The sequence below is a fragment of the Myotis daubentonii genome, chromosome 5 (genome assembly GCF_963259705.1).
Source record: "Myotis daubentonii chromosome 5, mMyoDau2.1, whole genome shotgun sequence".
NCBI classification, from domain to species: domain Eukaryota; kingdom Metazoa; phylum Chordata; class Mammalia; order Chiroptera; family Vespertilionidae; genus Myotis; species Myotis daubentonii.
The window spans coordinates 63701306-63728184 of NC_081844.1; the positions used below are offsets into that span (position 1 = coordinate 63701306).

Consider the following 26879-nt stretch of genomic DNA (forward strand, 5'->3'; position numbering starts at 1 on the left):
TCCGCGTCTAGCACGGCTAGAGAGTGGTCCGGTTCCTGAGTAGGGGTGGCTGGGGATTGAGAAAATGAAAGAAAGAGACAGACACAGAGATGGAAGGAGAAAGCTGGGGCCAGATGGGACCACTGTCCTCTGATGGAGAGACAGTGACCCAGAGCCAATACAGCGCCTTTATTTTATACAGCAAAAACCAGGGAGGTTTGCTAAAGGTCAAGACAAAGGAGATTATGTGCTTTCTTGGGTGGGCCCGAGTCATATTCATTCCTGGTGCTCGGCTGGATTCAGATAACGAAACCCACCCCCTGGCGCCTGGGCTGAAGGTCAGGCTGACAACACTCCTGCCCCTGGCAAGGTGTGTTTCCAGGACGTGGCTCTGCCAATGCCACTGGATTCAGCTGACAATAATTAAAGAAATGCCCATGTGCCTTCCCAGGCGCTCTCTACAGTCTTTGGTAACTCTGTGCCACTTTATAGAATTTTTTAGTGTGACTCTGTCTTATCCAACAGTACAAACCTTTTCGCCATTAGTCTAACTTTAGTGATTTTTCTTCATTAATTTTTTTTTAATAGTGCAAAGAAGGAGACTGTTCTTTTATATTGAAAGAACATTTTTTTCCTTCTTTAGAATTTATCTAACTTCCTCTCTGAGTGAGGTCTTAGTCTCAATTTATTAGTTCAGTCATTTAGCACAAAATGTAAAATTACAGTGTGCTCTGTGCTAGTTGGAGCTAGAACGCTGTTCCCTGAGATGCTGAATGTTCTACTTTTAACTCATATTTCTTCAGAGCGAACATGTTCCCCCTTTGGGCAGATAAAGGCCCCCTCTCTCCATTATTCATTCATCAGGAGAATTGTGTGAGTGGAAGGACTTGGAGGAGGAAAAATAGAAGAAGAATCTTTCCTTAGTTTTCTTCTTCTAGGACCTTCCAACAAGACTGAATGAGAAAAACTACCCATTTTTGTTTTTTTAAAACATAACATCTGGGTGAAAGTATTTATTTTGGCTGTAGAAAAAAACCCTGATTTTGGTCTACCCAAAGCAAATTATGTAGGGTCAGGTAGACAATATAAAAGGAAATGATGTAGCCTCAATTATTTGGATGGTAGAATTTATTGATGTGGTATAATTTTCTAGGTGCCAACAGCACAAAATAGTTCTTACCTCCTGCACACTGCTCTCCTAGTGGCTGTTTCTTTCTTAGGTCATCCCAAACCTCTCCCCACCCCACTTGCTGTGTTTGTTCAGACATCCCGAAGCATATTTAATAGTGTGCATAACTGTAGCTTCAGGGTAAAGTTACTGTGCAATTCTCATGGAATCCCAAACCACCTAAACCACAAACGTGATATCTGGGATTTCTTTTCTTTTTGGTATTTGTTTTATGGGCCCGATTAAGAAAAGTTAGTAAGGTTTAAAAATGTTTTGCTTTTCTTACTGTTTCAAGGTAAACAATTTAATCTTAGCTTATGGTTTTCATTCATTTTAAATTTATAATCATAATATAACAATAGTTTATACGCTTTAGAAAAAAACTTTATACATGATGTCATTACCTATAGTTTGATTATTCTGTGTGTTCCTTTTCAAGCTTTTGCTAATATGCACATTTTTATGCCATTGTAATTATTATTCAACTTTTAAATTAGTGTTTTTTAGTAATTCAATGAAGTAATGCAAATGAAGAAATGCAAATGAAGAATATTTACCATTTATTTAGTTTAGGTGATCACCTAGGATTAATGAGAACCAGAAAATGACAATTTTCTAGAATCATTGGGATTTTAAAACTTGTCACACTAAGATGATGATTTTAAATACTGGCTTATTATTGGCAGTAAGAATTTTTATCTTTTAATGTTGAGTAAGGTTCATAATTGTTGTGTGCATGACAGCAGCCATACAGAACCTTTCTAGCTTTGTAAATATTAGATTTGATTGTGTTGCTAGGAAACCTCCCTCAAAATAAATAAATAAAACACGCAAGAAACAGATTATAAAATCTAAATTTTGTTTCATAAACAGTGCATTCTGGGTTACATACTATTATCAAAACAGTTGCTTGTAACAGAAAAAGGGAACTCCACTATGCTCTTATCATTTCCTGTTTCATGTCACACTTTCTTTCTTGGGTCAAGAGTTTTTGTCCCTCCCCAGGCGTTGCTTTAAATCTCTGGGAAGGTCTGTTATGCATTTACTATTCCTGGATTGGTTCAGATCCCTTTTAAGTGGGTGTGCTTTGCTTTGTTCTCTGACAAGCTTAGGTCATTTGAGCAACATCCTGCTACTGTTAAAAAAAAAAAAAAAAAAAGAGCTGAGTCATGCTGGAGCCTTCTCATGTGGCTGATGCAAACCTGGAGAATTTGCATCATCATTTAGCTGGAGTAAGTTGGTGTGACAGGCAGGAGCTTAAATACCAGCCCATGAGGAAGCTGAGCTGATCTTAATGATAGGGCCGCCGCCGCGCGGCCACAGCACAGAGGTAGTCGGAGGAGGTGGAGGAGCAGAAGCCCCAAGAACTCACAGGTGTTCCTGAGGCGTAATTAAATAGCTGTGAAGGAGAAAATACACCTCTGAGTTTTTACCTGTGATCACAGTAGCACTGAGAGACAGCCTGGGAGCAAGGAGGAAAAGATTGGTTCCTCACACCAAGAGACACCAAAGTTGAAAGTTTCAAGGTTTTTTGTTTTTTCTTTTTTTTTTCTTTTTTCCCCTCCTCTGTTTCATTTTTCCCACGGTGAGTCACTACAATGACCAGAAAGCCTGTTGTGGCCACCATCCCCAATGGAGGTTACCTGCAGGGGACTGTTAAAGGGGGGCTGCCTTCCCCGGGGGGCAAGGAGCCCCCTGGGCAGGACACAGTGATGCTGAAGAAGAAAATCACTTTGCTGAGGGGCATCTCCATCATCATTGGCACCATCATTGGATCGGGAATCTTCATCTCTCCTAAGGGCGTGCTCCAGAACACGGGCAGTGTGGGCATGTCTCTGATTGTCTGGACCGCCTGCGGGGTCCTGTCACTGTTCGGTGAGTGCAGCTTCTTCTCAGGGGGTGTGTCTGTGGAGCTGGGCAGTTCTCTCTCTGGGAAAGCAAAGGGTAATGTTTAAGCAGTGAATGAAATGGCCAAGGCTGTCCTCCAAATTTTCTGATTTCTGTTTAGATATGCGGGCTAGGCAAACGCAGCGTCCACTGTTGACAGGATCCTGAATTCCTTCAAGTCTATTCCTGCAGGCTGTCTTCCCTTTTTCTAAGACAGAATGTTTCCTGACTTTTCCCTGGGGCGACCAAAGCAAAGGCTAACTTTGATGACCCAGTGAAATCCATGTGAGCGTTCTGTCCCGGGCGGCTGTGCTCAGCTCTGTGTGTACGGGGCGGCTCAGCAGCTGGCACGCTGAATGAAACACCTGTGAAGTGAAAGCTGGCGTGGCCTATTTAGACACGGAACTGAGTGTTCAGCAGAAGTTTTACTGACTTTTTTTTTTTTTTAGCAAAACAAATGGGTGGCAGTCTTTTCCTTTTAAATTTTTTAACTTCATGTGCTTGTCAATTCCTAGGACTCTTTCAAAAGTCCTTGATGTGGAAAGATGTGTGATGGCACATGACTCAATCATTATCATGAGTGGATGTATTGCAAGGGTCTGAGCATACTACAGATTTTTTTTTTAACCTTTCATCTCTCACCTATGAATTTTTGCAATATGAACTGTGAAAATGGAATTGGGCATTAGTTTGCTGTGCTTGCTCAGAGCTGTTTTCTTCAGTTATAGTCCCCTTGGTCTCTAGAGATGTAGTCCATTTGTCTACCTGTTCACTGAATGGAACTGCTAGGAGAAATATGATTATTAATTTTCCTTCGAGATCAAGATTTCTTCTATTGATTTGACAGTTAATAGTAAAGAAGTAATAAATGTCCCCTCATGAGGTGAACAAATTACTAGAAAGCTTACATGAGTTAGTTGTAAAGGTGACAAAAACTGGTCAATGGTCCAAAAAAAAAAAAAAAGTTTCTTTTTTGCTGTGGGGTAAATGGTAAATGTTTAAGATATATTTGCTTTTCTCTGGAAAATTGTGTGTTTTGATTTCAAAAGACACTACTCTGTAAAGGTACTAACTCTGTTATAACTCTAGGATCAAGTAAGTACTAGCTCTTGGTTCTGCACATATCAATCCATTCATTCTTAAGGCCTTGTGATGTTTTAATTCATTGGTTTGAGCATTCAGAGGTTCTCAACCTGTGGATCGCGACCCCTTTGGCGGTCAAACGAACCTTTCACAGGGGTCGCCTAAGACCATCCTGCATATCATATATTTACATTACGATTCATAACAGTAGCAATATTACAGTTATGAAGTAGCAACGAAAATAATTTTATGGGTGGGTCACAACATGAGGAACTGTATTTAAAGGGCCAGAAGGTTGAGAACCACTGATTTAGAGGACTCAAATTTCTATTATTTGTAACAAGGCATTTATTTATTTTAAAAGAAGAAGGTATTTTGAATAAAACTTTTTAAACCAGAACCTTAGTACAAACAGACCCATGCAGGAAAAATTTTTAGACTTTTAAAAGGAGGTCGTGGTACTCACAGGGTCTGGCATGCACATCTATAGACAAAGAGAAACCTAATGGTTGATCATCTTAACAGGAAGCAAAGCAAAATGTAAAAGGAAAACTCTGGAACTAAAAGTAAAGAATCTATATATTTGGTTTATGATTCTTTTTTAAAGCCAGAGTCAATACATGGATTTTTATATTCTGTTTTGAACTTTTTTTGTGAGCTTGAGCATTTGAAATGAAAATCTCATTTCCCCGGAACTCAATTTAAACCTAGGTTAACCATCCTGGAGCTTCTGCAAAGCATGCACAGGTCTAGGTATTGGTTCTCTGACAATAAATACTGGGGCCTTAAGACTCTTTACAATATCTTTTTATATTGGATGCTTTTCTGCACAGCCTATCAACATGGTTTCCAACAGAGTGTAAATTGCAGATAGTTAATTATAATTATAGTTAATTATAATTAGGCAAACTCTACCAGTGATCCCCAACTGTCAATCTGCGGACTAGTTACTCTAGATTCTAGAGTCTAGAATCACCTGTGCAAATTTTAAAGTATTAGATTACCTTGGATTCTTTTATTGGAGAGTCTAGACCCGTGTTCGGCAAATTGCGGCTCGCGAGCCACATTCGGCTCTTTGGACCCTTGAGTGTGGCTCTTCCTAAGCCTTAGGAGTACCCTAATTAAGTTAATAACAATGTACCTACCTATATAGTTTAAGTTTAAAAATTTTGGCTCTCAAAGGAAATTTCAGCCCTCACCGGTTTGGCTCAGTGGATAGAGCTTCGGCATGTGGATTGAAGGGTCCCAGGTTCGATTCTGGTCAAGGGCATGTACCTTGGTTGCGGGCACATCCCCAGTTGGGAGTGTGCAGGAGGCAGCTGATCGATGTTTCTCTCTCATCGATGTTTCTAACTCTATCCTTCTCCCTTCCTCTCTGTAAAAAATCAATAAAATATATTTAAAAAAAAAAGAAATTTCAATCGTTGTACTGTTGATATTTGGCTCTGTTGACTAATGAGTTTGCCGACCACTGGTCTAGACTCTCTTGGTTAGAGTATGGGTCTGGGGTATGGCCCTAGAATCTGGTTTTTTGCTTGTATTTGAATAGAAAATTCTTCCTGGGTAATTCTGATAAAACGCTAGGCTCAGGAATGGGATAAGTGATATTAAGATTTCACTGAGTATCGAAATTCTATTCATGTTAGACAGTTGTCCCTAAAGTCTTGCTGACTATTGATACTTTCCCATACTTTTAGCCTCTGAAGTAGCTCAAGCAAAAATCAAGTGTTACATTTGAGTACTTAGCAGTATGGTAGAACTTTTTACATCATAACAAGATATATTTTCCATTTTCTTGATAAGTAATTGTTCAAATTAATGGATATAGCTGTTTTTCAAGAGGTACTTATTCCAAGTGTGAGACCCAGTAATGTCCTTGGCACCTATTATCACATTGATACACAAAACATGAAACTGAAATTTTAGGAGGTTACATAACTTACTTAAGCCCATGTGAATTGTATTGCTAAATGTTAAAATTTGGTTCACGTGAACTTTATCAAATGTAATAAATACAACTTATAGCATCTCTTTTTTAAAGATATGTTGTTTCAACCACTCAGAAGTATATACTTTTAAAACATCCAGGAAAATGTTTTTCATAAATAGAATATCTGAATTAAATTCATTTTGTTGCACGAAAGACATATCCTACAAGATAATTAAAGCTTTTCAAGACCTAGAATTTATACTTTTCTGAAAAACAGATAAATCTCCTTTTTTATTTACTGGTTAGAGAGAGAGAGAAGGAGAGAGAGAGAAATTTTGTTCTATTTATTTAAGCATTCATTGGTTGATTCTTGTTTGTCCTTGACCTTGGATCAAACTCAGTACCTTGGCATATCGGGATGATGTTCTAACCAACTGAACTACTGGGCCAACGCTAGATAAATCTTCTTTATTTTGATGTAGCACAGACATATATATTAAAAGGATTTTCAATAGCATGAGGTCAGTTTGGGATAATATCTTAGTGTGAAGTTATGCTCTAAAAATAGGTTACTATTATTGGCATCGATCTCTTCTTTTTCTCTTGTTCTCAGGTTTGTGATTCAAAATTCTTAATAATATGACATTGTTTTAGAAGTTTGTCTTTACCATTTCAAATAAATTTACACTGTTTGAACAGAATGAACTAGATATCAAATTTAAGGAAGTTACAAGAAGAATTCGGTGGCTCTCTAGCAATTAGATGACCATAATTTGTCTTAAAATAGGATGTCATTTATACCAAAGCATGTAATAATATTCCATGCAATATAAACATTGTTGTTGTTGTAACTCTGTGGCAGAATGACTTGGTGATATTTATCTTAGTACCTGTTTATTATAAATATTTCACAGGAGCCATGTCCTATGCTGAATTGGGAACAAGTATAAAGAAATCTGGTGGTCATTACACATATATTCTGGAAGTCTTTGGCCCATTACCAGCTTTTGTACGAGTTTGGGTGGAACTGCTCATAATCCGGTAAGTGCATAAGTAGGAAAAAAAAATAAGGAAAAATAAACCTATTCATTACACCCTTCTTTGAATTACTGTGATTATTTTAACCGAATTAAAACATGCATGCCATGTGACTATGCTGTAAATATGTCTACTTTAGGACACAAAGTCTGTGATGAAATACCTTTTCTCAATTAATGTTTTACATGCAGTTTTGCCACAGACAGTAGTTTGCCAACCATGCCAAACTTTTTAGCAGCTGTTTTTCTTTAATCTTCAATTATTCCTTATGACATTTCAGGCAAGATGTTAACCTGAAAAGACATGAAGCATCAAAATCCACCTGGATAGCCCTAGTCAGTTTTGCTCAGTGGATAGAGCGTTAGCCCAAAGACTGAAGGGACCCGGGTTCGATTCTAGTCCATGTCACGTACCCCAGTTGCAGGCTCTGTCTTGGTTGGGGCCATGCAGGAGGCAACAAATTAATGTGTCTTGCTCACATCGATATTTCTTTCTCTGTGTGTCTCCCCTCCCTTCCAATCTCTCTAAAAATCAATGGAAAAATATCCTCAGGTGAGGATTAACAAAAAAATCCAGGTTGATAAATCACATCTTTTGACCAGCCAGACAAAATGAAGTCCTAGGCTAGAAACTGGTGTTGTCATTCTTGTGGATCACACCACTAAGGCATTTCACTTTCCTCAGTTTTTGTGACTAGGAACATTCCGTGCTTCTTCACAACTTGGTGTGTCACCAAGTTTAAGGCTTTACAAAGAAATAAGACTTTACTCGACACAAATGACTCACATCCTCAAGTTAAACAAATCAGTAGACTACAGTTGCGAAAATCTTTTTTGACTTTACTCTTGTAGCACTGTGTTCCTCTTCCAGAGACTCTTGGTTTAGAATCAAGCCCAGTTGTGCTAAGTCACCCTGACTAGAAAGTTCCTTTCAACTTCATGGGAAACTCATGATGTCATTTAAAGTATCCCAATCCCTTAAGTTTAATTGCTTTCAGAAAACACGACCTGCACATTCTGATCACAGAGCTTAACAGAAATAACTAGGAAAACTTGTTCTTCCTGTAAACTTACCAGTACACACACCTGAGAGCTCATGAGCTTTTATCGTATCTAAGTGGCAAAGACAGCACTGATTTATAAGCATTGATTTAACACTAGTCTTGATTTTTATAGTCCTAGGAGTCTCTTTTAACAAAGACCGTCAGAGTGCAATTTACTTCTTTGATAAGTCTGTTCTCATTTTAAACAATTGTACATCATTTAAAACTTGTTATAATGAAAAAGAACTACTTTGTTCCTTTTATAAAATCTGGGATTTTCCCAGAATGTGCCTTCTACTCTTTTCTGGTGATCTAAATCTTACTCCTCAAAGGTCAACTTTAATTCCGTCTTTTTCACAGTTAATTTCCTGTTCACCCTAGTTGACGGTCTCTCTTCTCTAATTCTTGTGAAACGTGCAGTCTCTGCTTCTCCTTTGACGTTGAACATACTATCTGTATTCTTACTTCATATTTTAGAAGTCTGTGTTCTGGTTCCCTGTTAAAATTGCCAGTAATCATCTGTAAAAGGTAGATTTAAAGGAAAGAAATATCACACATCACTACAAAGCAGGGGCCATTAGATTGAATTCACACATTCACCATATAGTCAATATTTATTGGGTTTCTATTACATGATAGACATTATACTGAACACTGGGGATAAAATAGTGATTAAGGTGGACACAGTTTTATATGCATGGAGCTCAGGGTCAGTGAGGGAAATAGTTATCAATCAAGAAATCACATAAGTGAATGTAAAGTTGCTACAATATAAGCACTGTGAAAAGGAAGCCAGGGGGTTCACTAAGAGGGTATACCAGGGAGATCTCACACAATCAGAGGATTGGAGGAAGATTGAACTAGATCTGAGCTATAAAAAACTGTCCAAGAGTTGCAGGAGCTCCAGGCAAAGGGTATGTGTATCCTTCTAGTCACTAGTGGGAAGAAGCAAACTGAAGGAAAAAGGGAAAGTTTACACTAGCTGGAGCCTGGAAATGAAGGATTTTTGCATATCTGGAGCATGCTTTGAAAGCACTAAAATGACATGATCAGATTTTAATTTACACATCAAAAGACTTATAAATGATGGAGAACAGGAAAAAGAGTCATGTTTTGGAGTAGAAAGGGGGTCTCCAGGAAAAGAAGGATTCAGAGTTGTAGTGCTGTCTGGTACCAGCAGGCCACACAGTCTAGGGCAGTGGTGGCGGACCTTTGGAGCTCGGCGTGTCAGCATTTTGAAAAACCCTAACTTAACTCTGGTGCCGTGTCACATATAGACATTTTTTGATATTTGCAACCATAGTAAAACAAAGACTTATTTTTTTATATTTATTTTCTATATTTAAATGCCATTTAACAAAGAAAAATCAACCAAAAAAATGAGTTCGCGTGTCACCTCTGACACGCGTGTCATAGGTTCGCCATCACTGGTTAGGGACTGGGTGTGGGTCTTGGGTGACCACGGGAAAGAGGAGAAGCTGGAAGGGAATATTGAGAAATTATATAACCCCATGGCTTGTCTGTGTATCCAAAGAATGAATATATATATATATATTTAAACTAAAAAGACATGAATAATTTTAAGAGAAATATTTGAAGAATTAAAAATGAAAAGGCCTATTACCTATTTTGCTATATACCTATACATATTTCATTTTCTTATTTCACACATATTTTCTCACTTGTGTAAAATTACAAGAGTATTTCTATTTTTCAGGTTATACTTTGAATCTAAATATTTCCATGGAATTATGGAATTAAGAATAATCACTTGGCTCTTCAAGTTTTTGTCCACACTGGAAAAGTAATAATAGTGTCAAGGATGTAGGCATATATTTACAATAAACACTTACTAATTTTTTGTTGAGTTTTGTGTTCATTTTCCTGCCCCTGCCCCATCCCATTAGACATGCACTGTTAACACATTCTTTCTGTGGCTTTAGTGAGAAAGAAGCCTGCTTTTGGTGAAGCTCAGCTCTGTCAGGATCTCAAGTAATAAACTAGACTTTTAAGGGGGGAAAGGACAAATATGGGAGAAAAGAGCCTTGCTCACAAAGAAATGGGAAGTTTAAAAACTATCCACCAAAGTCACTGACAAAATTTCATTTGAAATGTTGGTCACAACCTAATCAAATATGTAGTTCTGAAAATTATAAAACTCTCATGTTTAACATGTTCCATGTGCTGAATAAAAATACCTCATAGTAGAAAAAGTTTATTGAAGATGCTATTTTTTTTCTGTAGTAACCTAAATATATATGTTTTCTAGCCCTGCAGGCACTGCTGTGATATCTCTGGCATTTGGACACTACTTCCTGGAACCATTTTTTATTCATTGTGAAATTCCTAAACTTGCAGTCCAGCTCATTACAGCTGTGGGCTTAAGTGAGTATGAATATGAAATACAAAAAACACACCACAAAAATGATTGGAGATAGTTTCTTCAGACTTTTTACATGTTCGAACCTACTTCCCACATCATGTTCTTTTTTTGCTTATAGTTCCTTGCCAAATTTGTGTTAGAAAAGAATAGTATTTGGAGAGATACCTCATTATATTACATGTCAGTTTTCCATTGGCGCAATATCCAGGATAGCTAATCGTTTAAAAGGCAAAGAAAAACCACCTTGTTGGTAAAATAGAAATTGGTTACATGGGGAGGAAAAACAATTACAGATGAAAACCAAATTATTATTTTTTTAAATATATATTTTATTGATTTCAGAGAGGAAGGGAGAGGGAGAGAGAGAAGCATCAGTGATGAGAGAGAATCATTGATTGGCTGCTTCCTGCACACCCCACATTGGGGATAGAGCCCGCAACATGGGCATGTGCCCTGACTGGTAATTGAACCATGACCTCCTGATTCTTAGGTCAACACTCAACCACTGAGCCATGGCCAGCAGGGGGAAAACCCAATTATTTTATGGATTTTTAGTACTAGAAATTCTCCTTCCTCAGTGATAAAACATGCTGAATTATAACTCATTTATCCTCATGGAGTGATGTGTATGTGTTGGGTGTGTATGTTGTGTTCATACATTTTATGGTGTTAGCAGCTGTCTCAGTGTTATGGGTTTAGTTGCCCATTGGGAATCACGATGAGTCTTCTTTCTATATTTGATTATTAGTAGCATTTCTTAGCTAGGAGTTTTCTTTACAATCTCCAAATTAGTAACTTGCTCATTTTTATCAATGGGCACAGGTCGTAGAAAATTTATAGAAACAAATAAAAAAAGAGGATTTTGCACAACATTACATAAGTGATATAAAAGCCAAGTATGACTAAGTTTTTAGAAGGGTGTAGCTTCCAAACCTTTGACTCTTACTGGAAACGATAACTTAATTCTAGATGCTACTTGAGTCAAACTATTTTAAGAATCAACATTTGATTATTTAAATTACTCAGAAATAGAAAGCTACACAGAAATAACTGAATTATATACTCATAGAATTTTTAGTTATGTGTAGCTCAGGTATTTCAATAGAACAATGAAGAGGATGAGGACGATGCACATTTGATAGCACAGAGGTGAGTGGTTAGTTTTCAGGAAAGAGGAATTACACATAAAAATGTGGTAGTGGTTATAGCTCAGGCTCTGGAGGCCAGCAACCTGGAATTGAAACTTCATGTCTCAACTGCTTAGTTGTGTGATTTGGGCCTAAAAATTAAACCACTTTAAGCATCAGTTTTATTTATTGGTAAAACACCTGTGAAAAGATCATTTATCTTGAATGGCTGTAGAAAGATGAAGCTATGTTAAATGTTGAAGGCCTTTAGCAGAGCTGCCCGTAGAAAATTCTTGATAAATCTGGTATTCCACTATGGAACACACTAAAAGCCAATGTTGTGCCCATTCTCTTCTGGTCTCTGGATTAACTGAGGCAGAATCATACTACAATTATTATATTTGAAAAGAGAAAGGTAAGGGTAGTGTGTTTGAGGGCTCTATAAATTGCCAATAGAAGTTACTAATTAAAAACCATAACCAGCAAACTTTAAATACATTCTATGTAAACATTTACAAATCCACAAATATTGCCCACTTTGGCCTGGAAATAAGCTGGACAAAGGTTAATACATTACTATTTTGGGAAGTCTAGGTGACTATTTTCTTATTTACTCAAATCGATTAAATAATTTTAAGGGAAAATTTGAATTTTAGGGAAGTTAATGGTAACAATACAAATTAAAATTTTAAAGCAATTATATGTAAGGATAACTAAGCATGTTATAGTTTGCAAAACTTCTTTATTTAGTAGAGATTGGTGACCGAATAGTTAACAAAGAGTCAGTAAATCTTGGATGAAGCTAGACATTCCCTTCTATTTCTGCAATTAGTTATAACATTTGTTTACAAATTCTGATGTTCTTTTAGAAGCTTGAAATTTTGAGGAAATGTGTTCCTATAATAAGAAGCATTAAAAGAGAAAAACAAACACCCAGATATTCTTATGACTCAGTGGGAGTTAATGTAAGTCAGTGGATAATTGGGAAGAATTTAGCTTTAATGGAGCAACGGGAACTGGAGATGGCAATAGAGAAGGAAAACTTCATCTGGGGGCAAATTTCTCACAGTCTGCATTATTCAAAGAAAGATAGGCGACTCTCTGCCTGCTGGGGGTGGAAGGTTAGTGAGAAGTAGAAAGTAGAGTTTAATTGTATGAACTGCTTCTTATATTCCCTGGGGAAGGAAATCATTTGTGGTATTTCAATATAGAAGAGCAAACCTGAGGGTTGTATTATAATCCAATCACAGGAAAAAAATGAATTTAAAGTTTTTGAAATGTTAGCCCACCATTTAAGAAATGAGAGTAGGGTGGGGATGGAGAGTTACTGAATGCTAATTTACTCCTCATCCCCCTTTATAAAGTACAGAGGTCCCTGACTTAACAGTGGTTCGACTTACGATTTTTATTTTTTTAAATATGTTTTCATTGATTTCAGAGAGGAAGGGAGAGGGAGAGAGAAATAGAAACATCAATGATGAGAGAGAATCATTGATCGGCTGCCTCCTGCATGCCCCCAACTGGGGATCGAGCCCACAACCCAGGCATGTGCCCTTGACCATATTGGAACATGGGACTATTCAGTCTATAGGCCAGTGCTCTGTCCACGGAGCCAAACCGGCCAGGGAGACTTACAATTTTTAGACTTTATGATGATGCTATAATGATTCACACTGTGGACGAAAGGGGCCACATGCTAACCTGACTAGCTCAGGGAAGGCCTGCGTGGCAGTCTTGCAAACTCAGAGACCTAAAGTAACCACAAAGGATGGTCTGAAATTAAACTTTAACTAAAAGCAGTTATGGTGGGTAGTTACATCCTAGGCCTGTATCCTCACTGACAAGGTCAACCTTTACCTTAACTGAGCCTATCTGTCTTTTTGCATCTATGATAACATATCCTTGAAATGTCTGGGTAACTTGTAACTTCCCTTTTTTCTGGACCCCTTGGGGCACAACCAAATGTGCCTGGGCGCCAGGACAGATACCACAAATTCCTTCATTGTTATCATGTTCATTGTTCCTGTACCCACCTAAGTATGTGTCTATCATTTTACTTTTTATCCAATCCCAGAGGTTTCCCCACTTTGCTTTCTCCTGCCTCTCTAGTCTATCACCAGTGGATTGCATGTAACTCACCTACATCCCTTTCCTTTGATTGCAATGTATAAATACAGATGTAATCCGCCATTCTCGGGAGCATTATCTCAATTCGTTGAGGTTCTGCTTCCTGGCTTATGTCGACAGTTTGGCTCAAACAAACTCACAAAAATTCTTTACAGGTTTCAATGTTTTTTTTTTTTATGTTAACATTACTAAGTAGAACCCAAACTTCAAATTTTGATTTTGATAATTTTTTTTCTATATTCTGAGCATATTTAAGGTAGGCTTGGCTAAGCTATGATGTTCAGGAAGTTAGCTGGATGAAATGCATTTTCGACTTAGAATATTTTCATCTCACAAAGGATTTATCTGGTTGTAACCCTATGACAAATACAGGAGCATCTGGGCTCTAGTTCATTTCTGTCAAATTAATAAGGATGAGAAGCTGTGTTTATTCAAAGCCCTCTCCATTGGGGTAAACATGCGAGTCACATGGAAGTGAAACTGGGAAATCTTATATTCAAGTTTGGCATTCCCCTCTTTCCCAATACTGACATTACTCCCTTTACCTTCGGTGGAACCCCACGAATTTTCACTGTTTTTGTAGTTTCAAGAAGCACTGATATGCATATGTTGAATATTTAAAATGATATTTTGTCTGTTGTTCTGGTCTCATGAAACTAAATCCTAAATAAGCATACACTCTAAAGGAAGAATAATATAATAAAAATATTTTTTCAAAATGTGAGATCTACTCCCAGATCCAACCCTCGCAACCTCTCTGAGTTTTTGAGTTTAGTTTATGTAGGTGAGTAGACAGCCCTGCCCAGCTTCTCATACCTGTGAGAATACTTAGGGGAAGCAAACAAATTAAAAATAACATGTGATTGCATTGTAAGAAAAAATTAGCCAGTTCTACAAATGCATTACTGTATGTTCTTTTCTAAAACTGTATTTCCTGGCATCAGTGACTTACATGAAAGAAAATCTAGGACCAGTTCTGTGCTAGCATTTCTAATATAGCACGTGGAGTGGATTTGTTTCATCTTCTGAAGTCTGTCTGTACTTATTCCTTTTCTACCATAACTAAATTACCAAGACAGCCAAGTCTTAGGTAGATATGCATAGTATTTAAATCAGGGGTTCTCAAACTACGGCCCGCAGGCCACATGCAAATACAAATATTGTATTTGTTCCCGTTTTGTTTTTTTACTTCAAAATAAGATATTTGCAGTGTGCATAGGAATTTGTTCATGGTTTTTTTTTAAACTATAGTCCGGCCCTCCAACGGTCTGAGGGACAGTGAACTGGCCCCCTGTTTAAAAAGTTTGAGGACCCCTGATTTAAATACACAAGTACTGCAGACAACAACCATTTTCTTCACGAGGATAACAATGAAATGTGTCACTGAAGTGTCCCGAAATCCCAGCCAAGACAAACATGAACTTTAGCAGAGAGGGGGAGTCGCCAGGAGTTTGGAAGAACCAGGTGTTCTAGTGAGATCATATTCTTTGAGCTACTTCCTCCTTGTTACCTAGGAACTAGTAACAAAAGTGAGGACTCTGAAGGCAGCCTACCTTGGCTCCAATCCTATCTTCACACTTACCTATGTGAACATAGGCATGTTCAATAATGTCCTGAGTCTTATCTGAAAAATAAGGCCAGTGATGGTAACCACATCATAGAGAGGTGAAGATTAAATAACATATCCATGTCAAGTCTTTGCACTGTGTCTGCCATGTAATAATAGTTTGCACTTGTGACCAGCCTAAAGCAGTGTCTTTGCCTACACACGACAAGGCCCAATAAGACACCAACAGGAGTTTGTAGCAAAGTAAGGGTTTATTTTTAGGAAGTGGCTTACCCTGGAGACAGGTGAGCTAATGCTCAAAGACATGGCTCCCCCATGGCTTCCAGGGCATGGGTTATATAGGGGAAAGATCATTAATCACAGTGACTAAGGGAGATCCGGTCATGGTCTCTACTGATTGGTCAGAGCTAGGGTAGGGGGTCATTAGTCAGTGCATTTGGTCCTGGTGTCAGCCATGGCATCTCTTTGTCTGGTTTTGCCACTTTTTTTTTTTTTTTTTTTTTCTGGACCTGGAGCTGAAACACAACTGAGGCTTAGCTATTATCTCTCATTTGACTTTGACTGTAACTCTATCTCTGGGGTCAACAAACCGGAGGCTTTGTTCCTCAGGTCATTTGATGCTGATCAGAATTTCTTTGTCCTGAAGGCTTAACCCAGCATCTCAACCTGTGGGTCGCGACCCCTTTGGGGGTTGAACGACCCTTTCACAGGGGTCGCCTAAGACCATCGGCAAACACATACATAATTACATATTGTTTTTGTGATTAATCACTATGCTTTAATTATGTTCAATTTGTAACAATGAAATTGGGGGTCACCACAACATGAGGAACTGCATGAAAGGGTCGCGGCATTAGGAAGGTTGAGAACCACTTAACCTTTGAGGGAATGGCCCTGCAAGAGAGAAGGAGGCAGGTGAGTCAGGATGCCCAATGAGGTGGGTAAGAATCATAAGGAAAGAAAGAAAGGAGAAAGGGTCATATTAAGAAATGAAGTTTCTACAGTTACACATGATTTAATGCTTACAACTTTTATTTCCAATAGTAAGTTCCCTAGATATAGACTCTCTGTTTATTTACTGCTACACATTTTCTCTGAAATTAGTGCATCCAGGAAATAAATGCTAACGAAGAGATAAAGGCAGTCCAGGCAGCTGTTAGGAAAACAATGACACAATCCAAGTTAGCTCAGCCATCTAACACCCATACAGCATTCATATATTTCACCAGGGTAACATGAAGCAGTCAGAAGTCTGAGCCAGGGAAAGCCCAATATATCCAGGTTCAGTAATCTTAACTCTGCAAAAGCAAGGCAGGCTTGAATTACAGTAGTGCAGCAAGACATCCTGCCATTCTAAGTCACAGACTCAGTCCTTAACATTCCCCTAAACATCCTCTTCAGAAATAGTTCCCTTCAAATATGTATTTCTTATCTCCGGGATTTGTACATATGGCTTTCCTGGCTGCATTTCAGGTCTTAGGAGACTGCATCATAAATAAGTGCCAAAAAACTCTAGGTCCCTGAATTTTCATTTTGGTAACATTTAGGATAAGCAACACTATAGTAATAATAATCATCATCATCATCATCATCCCAAATTTATATAAATATATAATGTGTGAAATTAGCAATAATTATTCAATGAAAGTAAAACGAGGACCAGAGAGCTTGCTCAGATTTCTTTGATTATTACATTGTGGGTAGTATATCAAAAACAAAGTAGGCATTATTTGTCTCAGAGACTCAGAAAGCTCTTGCTATAGTGAGTCCCAGATCCTTTTTCAATATTATTGGATAAGCAGCATTCATAGACTTAACTTTCTCTGTAAAGACACATGATGAAACAGCAGTTTCAGCCAAGTGAGAACCTTCGCTGTGCCTCTGTACTGGCCGCCTTGTTCCTGGTTCAGCTGTATCCTTCAGGGTGGCAGAGGTACACCCCAGCTGTACCACATAATGAGTGCAATGTCTGGATGCTCAAATAAAGCAGCGTTTTGAGAAATCTTTGAGAGAAATCAGTCTTAACCAGAATTTTTATTTCAGCTGTCTGAGAGCAGAGCGAGGTGAGATGATCAATTCCTAATATCAGTTTAATTTTGTCTTCCATTTTTCTAAGAAGACTTAATCAAATACAAAAGAAAATCCCAAATACTTTTTTTCTTTTTTAATAGGCACTGAATACTTATATTCTTTATGAATGTTACAAACCCTCTTCCTCTTCTCAAATAAATAGAGCTTCCAAAAATAAGAATGCCTCTTTCTCTTTCTTCTTCCTCCCCCATCCCTCCCTCCCCTCCTCCCTTCCCTCCCTCCCCTCCCTTCCTCCTCCCTCCTTTGCTCCCCTCCTCCCTTTGCTCCCCTCCTCCTTTCCCTCCCTCCCCTCCCTTCCTCCTCCCTCCTTTGCTCTGCTCCTCCCTTCCCTCCCTCCCCTCTTCCTCCTCCCTCCTTTGCTCCCCTCCTCCCCTCCCTCCCCTCCCTTCCTCCTCCCTCCTTTGCTCCCCTCCTCCCTTTGCTCCCCTCCTCCTTTCCCTCCCTCCCCTCCCTTCCTCCTCCCTCCTTTGCTCCCCTCCTCCCTTCCCTCCCTCCCCTCCCTTCCTCCTCCCTCCTTTGCTCCCCTCCTCCCTTTGCTCCCCTCCTCCTTTCCCTCCCTCCCCTCCCTCCTCCCTCCTTTGCTCCCCTCCTCCCTTCCCTCCCTCCCCTCCCTTCCTCCTCCCTCCTTTGCTCCCCTCCTCCCTTTGCTCCCCTCCTCCCTTCCCTCCCTCCCCTCCCTTCCTCCTCCCTCCTTTGCTCCCCTCCTCCTTTCCCTCCCTTCCCTCCCTTCCTCCTCCCTCCTTTGCTCCCCTCCTCCCTTCCCTCAATCCTCTCCCTTCCCTCCTCCCTCCCTTCCTTTCCTTCCCTCCTTCCCTCCCTTGCCTTCTCCTTCCCTCCCTTCCTCCTTCCCATCCTTCCCCTTTCCTTCCTTTTTTCCCCCTTTCTCCTCCTATTTCTCTCTTCCTCTCTATGCAACAGCTCTTGTCTACTGTGGAGTACTTCCAGAAATAGTGTTTGGGGTTTTAGGAGCTCTGTTTAAAAGAAAACAGTGCTCTTTTGTTGGTGGTGGGAACATAAGTTCCATTTTCTTTTAGGCCAATGCTGAATCTCCTTAACTGAAAAAATAATCCCCTTGGTATGATGATTCATTTATCACAGAGTCATTTGCATAGAAACAGGAGAAGAAATCACTGGATGACAAAGATGAGAGCAGAGTTGCATTGTATTATTTTTGATATATAAGTACTTTATATTGGAGAGAGAAATAATTTTATTTTTTATCCTTTCTCTGATAAAATAATGCACTGTGCCATTAATGCTGTGTCTGTTTCTTCAAGTTTTAAGCTTCAAATGTAGGTAAAAACTTTCTCTTAACCTCCCATGTAGCTTATTCCAGGCCCAGCCTTTCTGATCATCCTTCCTTTAAGCCTTTCTTCACTAGGAAACTCCAAGCTCACTATATGGGGCATCTACAGAGCCCTTAGTTTTTCCATGTTTGAATTTTTTTCAAAAATAAAAATTGCTTTATTTATTGCATAAAAATGCTGCATGTTCATTATAAATTTATTGAAATAATGCAGAAAAATAAATAAAAATTGAAAATTAGTTAGTGTTCTAACATCTATAGATACCTTCTGTTAATGGTTTGATACATGATTTTTTAGATTTTTTTCATTTCCTTTCTGCCTTTGTGTGTTTATATCTGTCTATCCATCTCTGTCACTTGCTTTATTGGTCAGTATTATATCATGAACACCCTTTCGTATAATAAATATCTGACTATATCATGATTTTAAATGCCTGCATAGCAAACCATTAAGAAATGTCCGTTAATTAACCTTCTTTTAGGGGTTTAGGCTATTTAGTTAATAACATTTGTACTGATTCTTAAATTCTGAAAGGAGTCAGTGATTATGTCAAGCGGTGGAAGATGAAAAGATAACTCATTGCTGCACATAAGGAGAGTTTCCTGTTGCAATTTGAATAAGAGCTCTGTGTTTTGTTTTATCTGTGGAGAAATATCTTTATACATTTTTTGTTATTTGTTTGGGAGGAACATAGATTTTAAAAAATAAAGCTTATAGATGATAACTGCAACTACGGAGCTGCTTTTGGGTGGGAAGAGGTGGTTAACACTAAGCATAAGGCTTTGTAAAGAAGCATAGCATTGACATCCACTGCCTGGCCCTAGAGTGACCCCTGTCATTCCTGCAGAGTACAGGAGGCAGCATCTATCACCATTCATGTCATGTCTTTTTGGCCCACGGTAGTGGTTTTTGGTTTTGTTTGTTTTTTAAACTGAGTATCCAGCTCATTCACTCATTCAACAAAATGGAGCTGATGATCTTCCTAGGGCAGGCGTGAAGCTGGATGCTAGCAATGCAGAGATGGATATGGCTTGTTTTCTCCTCCAGGCTCTCATGGTCCACGCAGGGTGGGGGGCGTGGCTGGTCGTGTGCTGCTGGGAAACCGCAGGCACCCTCCTGAAGAAAGGAACATGCTGCTGGCTTCGGACCCAGGGTTCATCCTAGCCTGGGTGCTCTTTTGGACTCATCGCTTACAATGGTTTTTGTCCAAGTCCCAAAACATGTCTTGGGAGACGCTTTGTTTTGGGTGGGTTGGGAGCCACTCTTGGCCGTGCTAATTGGACAGTGGAGAGGAACAGCAAGATTGCTGGCCAAGGCTAGTCCTGTGAGTGAAGAATAGGGTCCCAGCCACGTTCTTAACATCTTACTTCTTCTTGAGTGTGATTCGCACTGAGAGGTGAATATGCACACAATCACTGAGGGAGGAGATAGTTGCTGCCTTAGCAAGCTGAAGAGTCACATTCAGCAATCTGCGCACTGCAATGACTTCAGGATTTGCTTAGAAGATATTTTTATATAATCATTAGGGCACTATACTATCTATTCACTCTTATATTTAAAAAAAAGAACAAGCAATGACTTCTCACTGTTCAGAGGTTTTATCTAAAAGCTTCGCAAACTTTAATGTGTATAAAAATCACCTAGAGATCTTGTTGAAATGCAGATTTGTATTTCTTGGGTCTGGGCCATGCCCGAGTTTCTGCATTTCCACAATGCTTCCAGGTCATGCCAACACCTCTGGTTCCCTGGATGGCCCTTAGAGCAGCGGTTCTCAACCTGTGGGTCGCGACCCCTTTGGCGGTCGAACGACCCTTTCACAGGGGTCGCCTAAGACCATCGGCATATCAGATATTTACATTCCGATTCATAACAGTAGCAACATTACAGTTATGAAGTAGCAACGAAAATAATTTTATGGTTGGGTCACAACATGAGGAACTGTATTTAAAGGGGCAGAAGGTTGAGAACCTCTGCCTTAGAGCCATGGTCGGCAACCTGCGGCTCGCGAGCCACATGTGGCTCTTTGGCCCCTTGAGAGTGGCTCTTCCTAAGCCTTAGGAGTACCCTAATTAAGTTAATAACAACATACCTACCTATATAGTTCAAGTTTAAAAAATTTGGCTCTCAAAAGAAATTTCAATCATTGTACTGTTGATATTTGGCTCTGCTGACTAATGAGTTTGCCGACCACTGCCTTAGAGTAATCAGGACCTACGATGTCTTCATGCCAATAAGGATTCTCCTTTTGTAACTTTGTCTGTTTTTTGTTTGTCATTTGTTTGTTTGCAGCTGCAGTGATGGTCCTAAATAGCATGAGTGTCAGCTGGAGTGCCCGGATCCAGATTTTTCTAACCTTTTGCAAGCTCGTAGCAATTCTGATAATTATAGTCCCTGGAGTTATGCAGCTAATTAAAGGTATGGACTGAAAAATAAATGCTTTTTAAAGTACGTATCTGCTTTTGGTCTCTCCAACACTAACTTTCGCTTGTACTAGCAGAATCCCTTAATTAGTCTCTACTTGTGGATCTTGGAATCTATACTGCCATCTAATTGATATGAAAGCCTGCTACCCTGAGGATGAGTTGGTATTTAGAGCTAAATGGCAACAAGAGCATTAAGACTGGGCCAAGCCGCAAAATAAGGCGTCAGTGAATTCTTTCTCCGTGTAAACTGTTTGAAGTGAAAACTCAAAGTGGGGAAAAAAACACCTGTGGTTAAACTTTAAGCTAGTTCAGAGACGGTAATGAAGATTAAAGATATCTGGAACATAATAAAAGGTGATCAATAATTCTGTTCCTTTATGGTTACTATTCCCTTTTCCTTAAGAATAGAATCTTGGCAGGGAGACAGATCAGGGAGTAGCATTCCTAAAATCCAAATATTATCTGACAAAAATAGTGGTGAGTACTCAATTATCATTGTTACATTACTCTGCATTTCAACAGAAATGTAACACCATTTTCTGGGAATACTTGCCTTACAGAGTTGACTGTTTAGTAAGAAACCTGAGGTGGTTGAGGGGTGATGTCATTTTGAGTTTCAGTTGTTTTAGGGAAGGAGGCACATGCTATAGCTTGGGTTCAGGGGAAGTTGTTGGAAAAGAAGCAGGCCCAGGTGAGTTATTTAATTAGCAATGGGCATGATAGTAGGAAGTAAATAGGAAAGTGAGGTGGAATTGTATGGGAGTGAGCTATAACTTGAGCATGTAAAGTATTTAATGTTAACATGGACATTGTCAGCTCCAAGGAATTTATTGGGAAGTTTAATGAAGTTGCAGAAGAATTACACAAGGCAAAGGATATGCCAAAATTCAGCAAAATGATAGAGGCATTAAACCAGTGGTTCTCAACCTTCCTAATGCCATGACCCTTTAATACAGTTCCTCATGTTGTGGTGACCCCCAACCATAAAATTATTTTCGTTGCTACTTCATAACTGTAATTTTGCTACTGTTATGAATCGTAATGTAAATAGCTGATATGCAGGATGTATTTTGTTACAAATTGAACATAATTAAAGCTTAGTGATTAATCACAAAAACAATATATAATCATATATGTGTTTTCCGGTGGTCTTAGGTGACCCCTGTGAAAGGGTCATTCGACCCCTAAAGGGGTCGAGACCCAAAGGTTGAGAACCGCTGCATTAAACAATAACAAACGGCAAAAGGTCAGGGAAAGGGATTTGCTGTTGTCCAGTTAAGGAGCCCAGTGGGAATTCTTAGAGTCCTCCTGGCTAAATGTTTGCATTCAATCCAGCAACCTTGGCTGGACTCAGAATAAACACAATAAAGAGAAGACATGAGCTGGCTCTCCTTATTCACGTTAGTCTCCACAGAGCTGGCCTGCTCAGGTTTTATCTGATCCGTGAGAACTGTAGGGAAAATGATGTTTTATTAATGCTTTCCTTTTCTGGGCTAACTCTTTAGTCTTCTGTAACGCGCTTCTTCCATTTTTGGAAAGTGTGGAAACTCTGGATCATCGACCGTACTTTGGTTCTAGCTTAGGTTCCAAAAGGTGACATATCATCCTTGAAAACCAAAATCCCTTCCCCCCTTATCCTTTTTGGTGTAATGTATGACTGTAGTCAGTTTTTATCACTTACTTAAATGTGTGTGTGAGATGAGAGGAGGTTGCCCAAATGCTAATGTGTTGTAGATTCCTTGAGAAGAGAAGCCATGAGATACCTTTTGGGATATTTCTCAGCACTTCACACTAAAATGATCCTTAGGATAAAATCTTAGGATATCCGTGTTTAATGTGACCAGGCTTCCTTATATATCTAATCTGAGAAATGCCCCAAGAGTATTACCACATTCAAAGTAGATTTTAACATTTTGGAGAGCATTCTTAGCAGGTATATTTACTCCAGGACTATGAAATGGTGAGTTTCTTTTTCTCTAACTAGATCATATATTTTCCACATGAATTTGAAACTCTCAGAGAGAAAAAGGGTGTTTGTTGTTTTGTTTTACTAATATAGATTGTGCATTTATGTCTACTCTAATCAGGTCCTGAAAATAGTTCTATGGTCTCTATTTACTTATGAGGATGTGTTAAGCTTTCCTCTGAAGATCATGACTTCCCTCTCCCGGAGACCTCTGTGATGCAGTCGCAATATCCCTGGAGTTCAGCAAGGCCTCTCTTCTGTAATACTCTAAGAAGGCACTTAGCAGGATTTGGTTTCTCCTACTGATTATTCAGTGCTGTTAGGAATCCTTAGGCCAAGGATAAAAAAAAAAGATACAACAGATGTTTTTTATCAGAGTTCCAGCATTTATAGTCCCCACTTATGCGGAAGAGATGTTTTAGTAAAATAGGCATTTCTGAATTCACTGTATCATTTTAAAAAATGAGCTGCATTCGGGAATTGGATGCTTAGAGGGAAAAATCATTTAGTGTATAACTCAACATTCTCCACTGTTGGTCTCAAAACTCACACATATGATGTTGATATATCTGTTGTTGCTGGGCAACCCAGGCAGCAACTGAGATAGGACTGAAGAGAGAGGGTCTCATGTATCAGCTACCTCCTTTAATTTACTTATGTGAAGACCAATTTTGAAACAGTGTCACACTTCCTATTAGGATAATCTCATTTGCTATTTGCTTTGGGACAGAGACTTTTTTTTATGCTTCACTTCAGATATTGGCTGACTAAATCGGAATTCTTGTTTTTTGGTTACTGTCTAAAAGACATACAAGAAAAGGGCCCATTATGATTCACAAAGTAGAGAAAAATGTGACCAATAATAGCGTTCAATCCACATGTTGATGCAAAATTTGTTAAAATGTATCTATTTTAAAGTTCAGTATAATTTCAGTGTTTCTAGAAGGAACCCATGCCATTCTCTAGAACAACATCAGCAGACTTTCTGCACAGGGCCGATACTAAATCTTCTTAATTTTGCGTGCCATATGGGCTCTGTCACAACAACCCTACCCTGCTGTTTTAGGGTGACATCAACCATAGACTGGCGATGTCAACCATAACACTAGTGGGCCTGGCTGCACTCCAATAAAACTTTATTTACCAAAGCAGCTGGGGGGGAGGGTGGTGGGGGCATGGGGTGGAGCAAATTTAGTTGCAAGGTTTTCCAATTCCTGTTGGTGTCTCATGAACTACTGGGGAAAAGCAGGAAGTTAAATAACGTAAGAATGTGCTTCAGGGCTTTCTTGCCACCTCCTCCTTGAGAATAAATCATGGATATTTCCTCCCAAGCATTCTATTATCTTCATCTAAAAGAATTCTATCATACTCCTATAAACTGTAGGTTAGCAAAGATCCTTTAATCTTCACTCATGGTCAAACTCTGTCAAGAGTAGAGGCACACTCAAATAAAGGATTTAAAAAAAATACCATTTTCCTCTTTGCTATAATTTTATTAAAAGAGAAGTGTAAAGTAGTGTTAGTGGTGATCAATATACTTTGGGGACTCCATCTCTAGAATGAATACAGTATTAATAGATAACATTGGCAATGGGCAGATGGTAAGAAACCTAGACCCCAAACAGTATAGTTTTTATCCAATCCCCCCCTTCCCCCTCCCCATGTTTATGAATAATAACCAATTCTTTGAAAAGTCTTCAAATCTTTTCCTTCTCATTGCAGGGCAAACACAACACTTTAAAGATGCCTTTTCAGGAAGAGACGCCAGTATCATGGGCTTGCCACTGGCTTTCTATTATGGAATGTATGCATATGCTGGCTGGTAAGTGGATAACTGTAGATGGTAGTTAGTCTAGGTCCATTAGCTCCTTCGAGTACTTCAATTTATTGCCAAGCAAAGTGCTAGGCAAATGTGACAATCCAGTGCGATTTACTTTACTTGACGTGAAGAAGATGGCGTGGCTCCACCAGGCCCATTCCTGAGCATGTAACTTAATGCGAACATAACTGAGGTTCCCAGTCGAGGTGACCGCTAGATTGAGCCTAATGTCATAAAACAAGCCAATGCCGGGTCTTAAGAACCAGTGCAAATCACTTGTAAGTGTGGATCAGGTAGGACATAATAGTGCCAGGAGATATTAACGATGGCTACTTTGCTCGTCAAAAGACCTTTCAGCTAAAGCTTCAAGGGTGTTTGCAAATAGCGACTGACTTTTCTCCACCTTCCCATGAGAAAGAAATAATACAGATGTAGAAATAAGTAAGATGCTCCCAGGAGGTAAAAGACATGGAAGTGTTAATTTTAACACTTTAATTTTAGGTGTTAAAATTAAATTGGAGTGTTTTAATTTTAACACTCCAGCAATGAAATCAGTTGGGCTAGATCAGTGGTTCTCAACCTTCCTAATGCCGCGGCCCTTTAATATAGTTCCTCATGTTGTGGTGACCCCCAATTTCATTGTTACAAATTGAACATAATTAAAGCATAATGATTAATCACAAAAACAATATGTAATTATATGTGTTTTCCGATGGTCTTAGGCGACCCCTGTGAAAGGGTCGTTCGACCCCCAAAGGGGTTGTGACACACAGGTTGAGAACCGCTGTGCTAGATAATCTGTTACGTTTTAAGGGACCTTACAAATTCTTTAAAACGTTCTCAACATTTGAAAAGAAAATATGCAGCCAAGTTCATGGAAATCACCAGACGATGGAAGTGCATCTTTGAGGCACGTCCAACTGTGGTACCTTCCCAGGGAAGCATTGGAACTTTGTATTTGTGCCTTGTTTTGTTCGGGAATTTGAATAACAATAACTGTGGATAAGAGTGGGATTTTTCCTAATTTAATTTTATTGATCTAGTACAGTGATTTCCAACCTTTTTCATCTCATGGCACACATAAACTAAATTTTTGGGCATACCGAGAAATATATTTTTTGCTGATCTGACAATAAATAGTTATAATTTTGATTCATTCACACCAGACAGCTTTTGTTGTGTTGGCTGTTGTCATTTTTTTTTTTTTTAATTTGACAGTCTAAGGCAGTGGTTCTCAACCTTCTGGCCCTTTAAATATAGTTCCTCATGTTGTGACCAAACCGTAAAATTATTTTTGTTGCTACTTCATAATTGTAATGTTGCTACTGTTATGAATCGTAATGTAAATACAGTGGGGCCTTGACTTACAAGTTTAATTCGTTCGGTGACGGAGCTCGTAACTCAAATTACTCGTATATCAGATCATAAAGTGAACGAGTGAGACACGTGATGCTGGGCTGATGTTGTGGCATTCACTGTGACGCTCGCTGCACCAACTAGCGGTGGAGTATCTGAAGCTGGCTCATAACCCGAATTTTAGCTCGCAACTCAAAGCAAAAAATCAGCCGAGAGATGGCTCATATCTCGAAAAACTCGTTAGTCAGGACACTCGTAAGTCAAGGCCCCCTGTATCTGATATTCAGGATGGTCTTAGGCAACCCCTGTGAAAGGGTCATTCGACCGCCATAGGGGTCGCGACCCACAGGTTGAGAACCGCTGGAAGGGAAAAGAGGTCAGTGCCCCTGACGAAATAGTCAGATATTGCATGTTTAACAAATTTTTGTGGCACACCAGTTAAAAATTGCTGACCTAGTAAGATTTAATTGAAGCGACTTTAGCTAGAAAGCCCAGTAGGTAGAAATATATTACTTAAATATCAAAATGATTGTAGTCAAATTAAATTTCACTGTTTTGGGGTGATTAATAGCAATATATTTTTTAA

The 26879-nt window shown here is 39.0% G+C and overlaps 1 protein-coding gene across 5 annotated transcripts in view; it reads left to right on the plus strand.

Annotated features, from left to right (window-relative positions):
- Nucleotides 1-2371: 2371 nt before the first annotated feature.
- SLC7A11 (solute carrier family 7 member 11) overlaps nt 2372-26879 on the plus strand; it is a 239333-nt gene continuing 214825 nt past the window's right edge. For 2 of the 5 annotated variants that reach the window (XM_059698019.1, XM_059698018.1), the window contains exons 1-5: nt 2372-3022; nt 6962-7088; nt 10397-10512; nt 21019-21144; nt 24841-24940. In XM_059698019.1, the coding sequence (XP_059554002.1) occupies nt 2746-3022; nt 6962-7088; nt 10397-10512; nt 21019-21144; nt 24841-24940 (746 nt within the window). In that variant the 5' untranslated portion in view covers nt 2372-2745. The remainder of the gene's footprint in view (nt 3023-6961; nt 7089-10396; nt 10513-21018; nt 21145-24840; nt 24941-26879) is intronic. The other 3 variants (XM_059698020.1, XM_059698023.1, XM_059698022.1) reach the window with 2 other exon arrangements.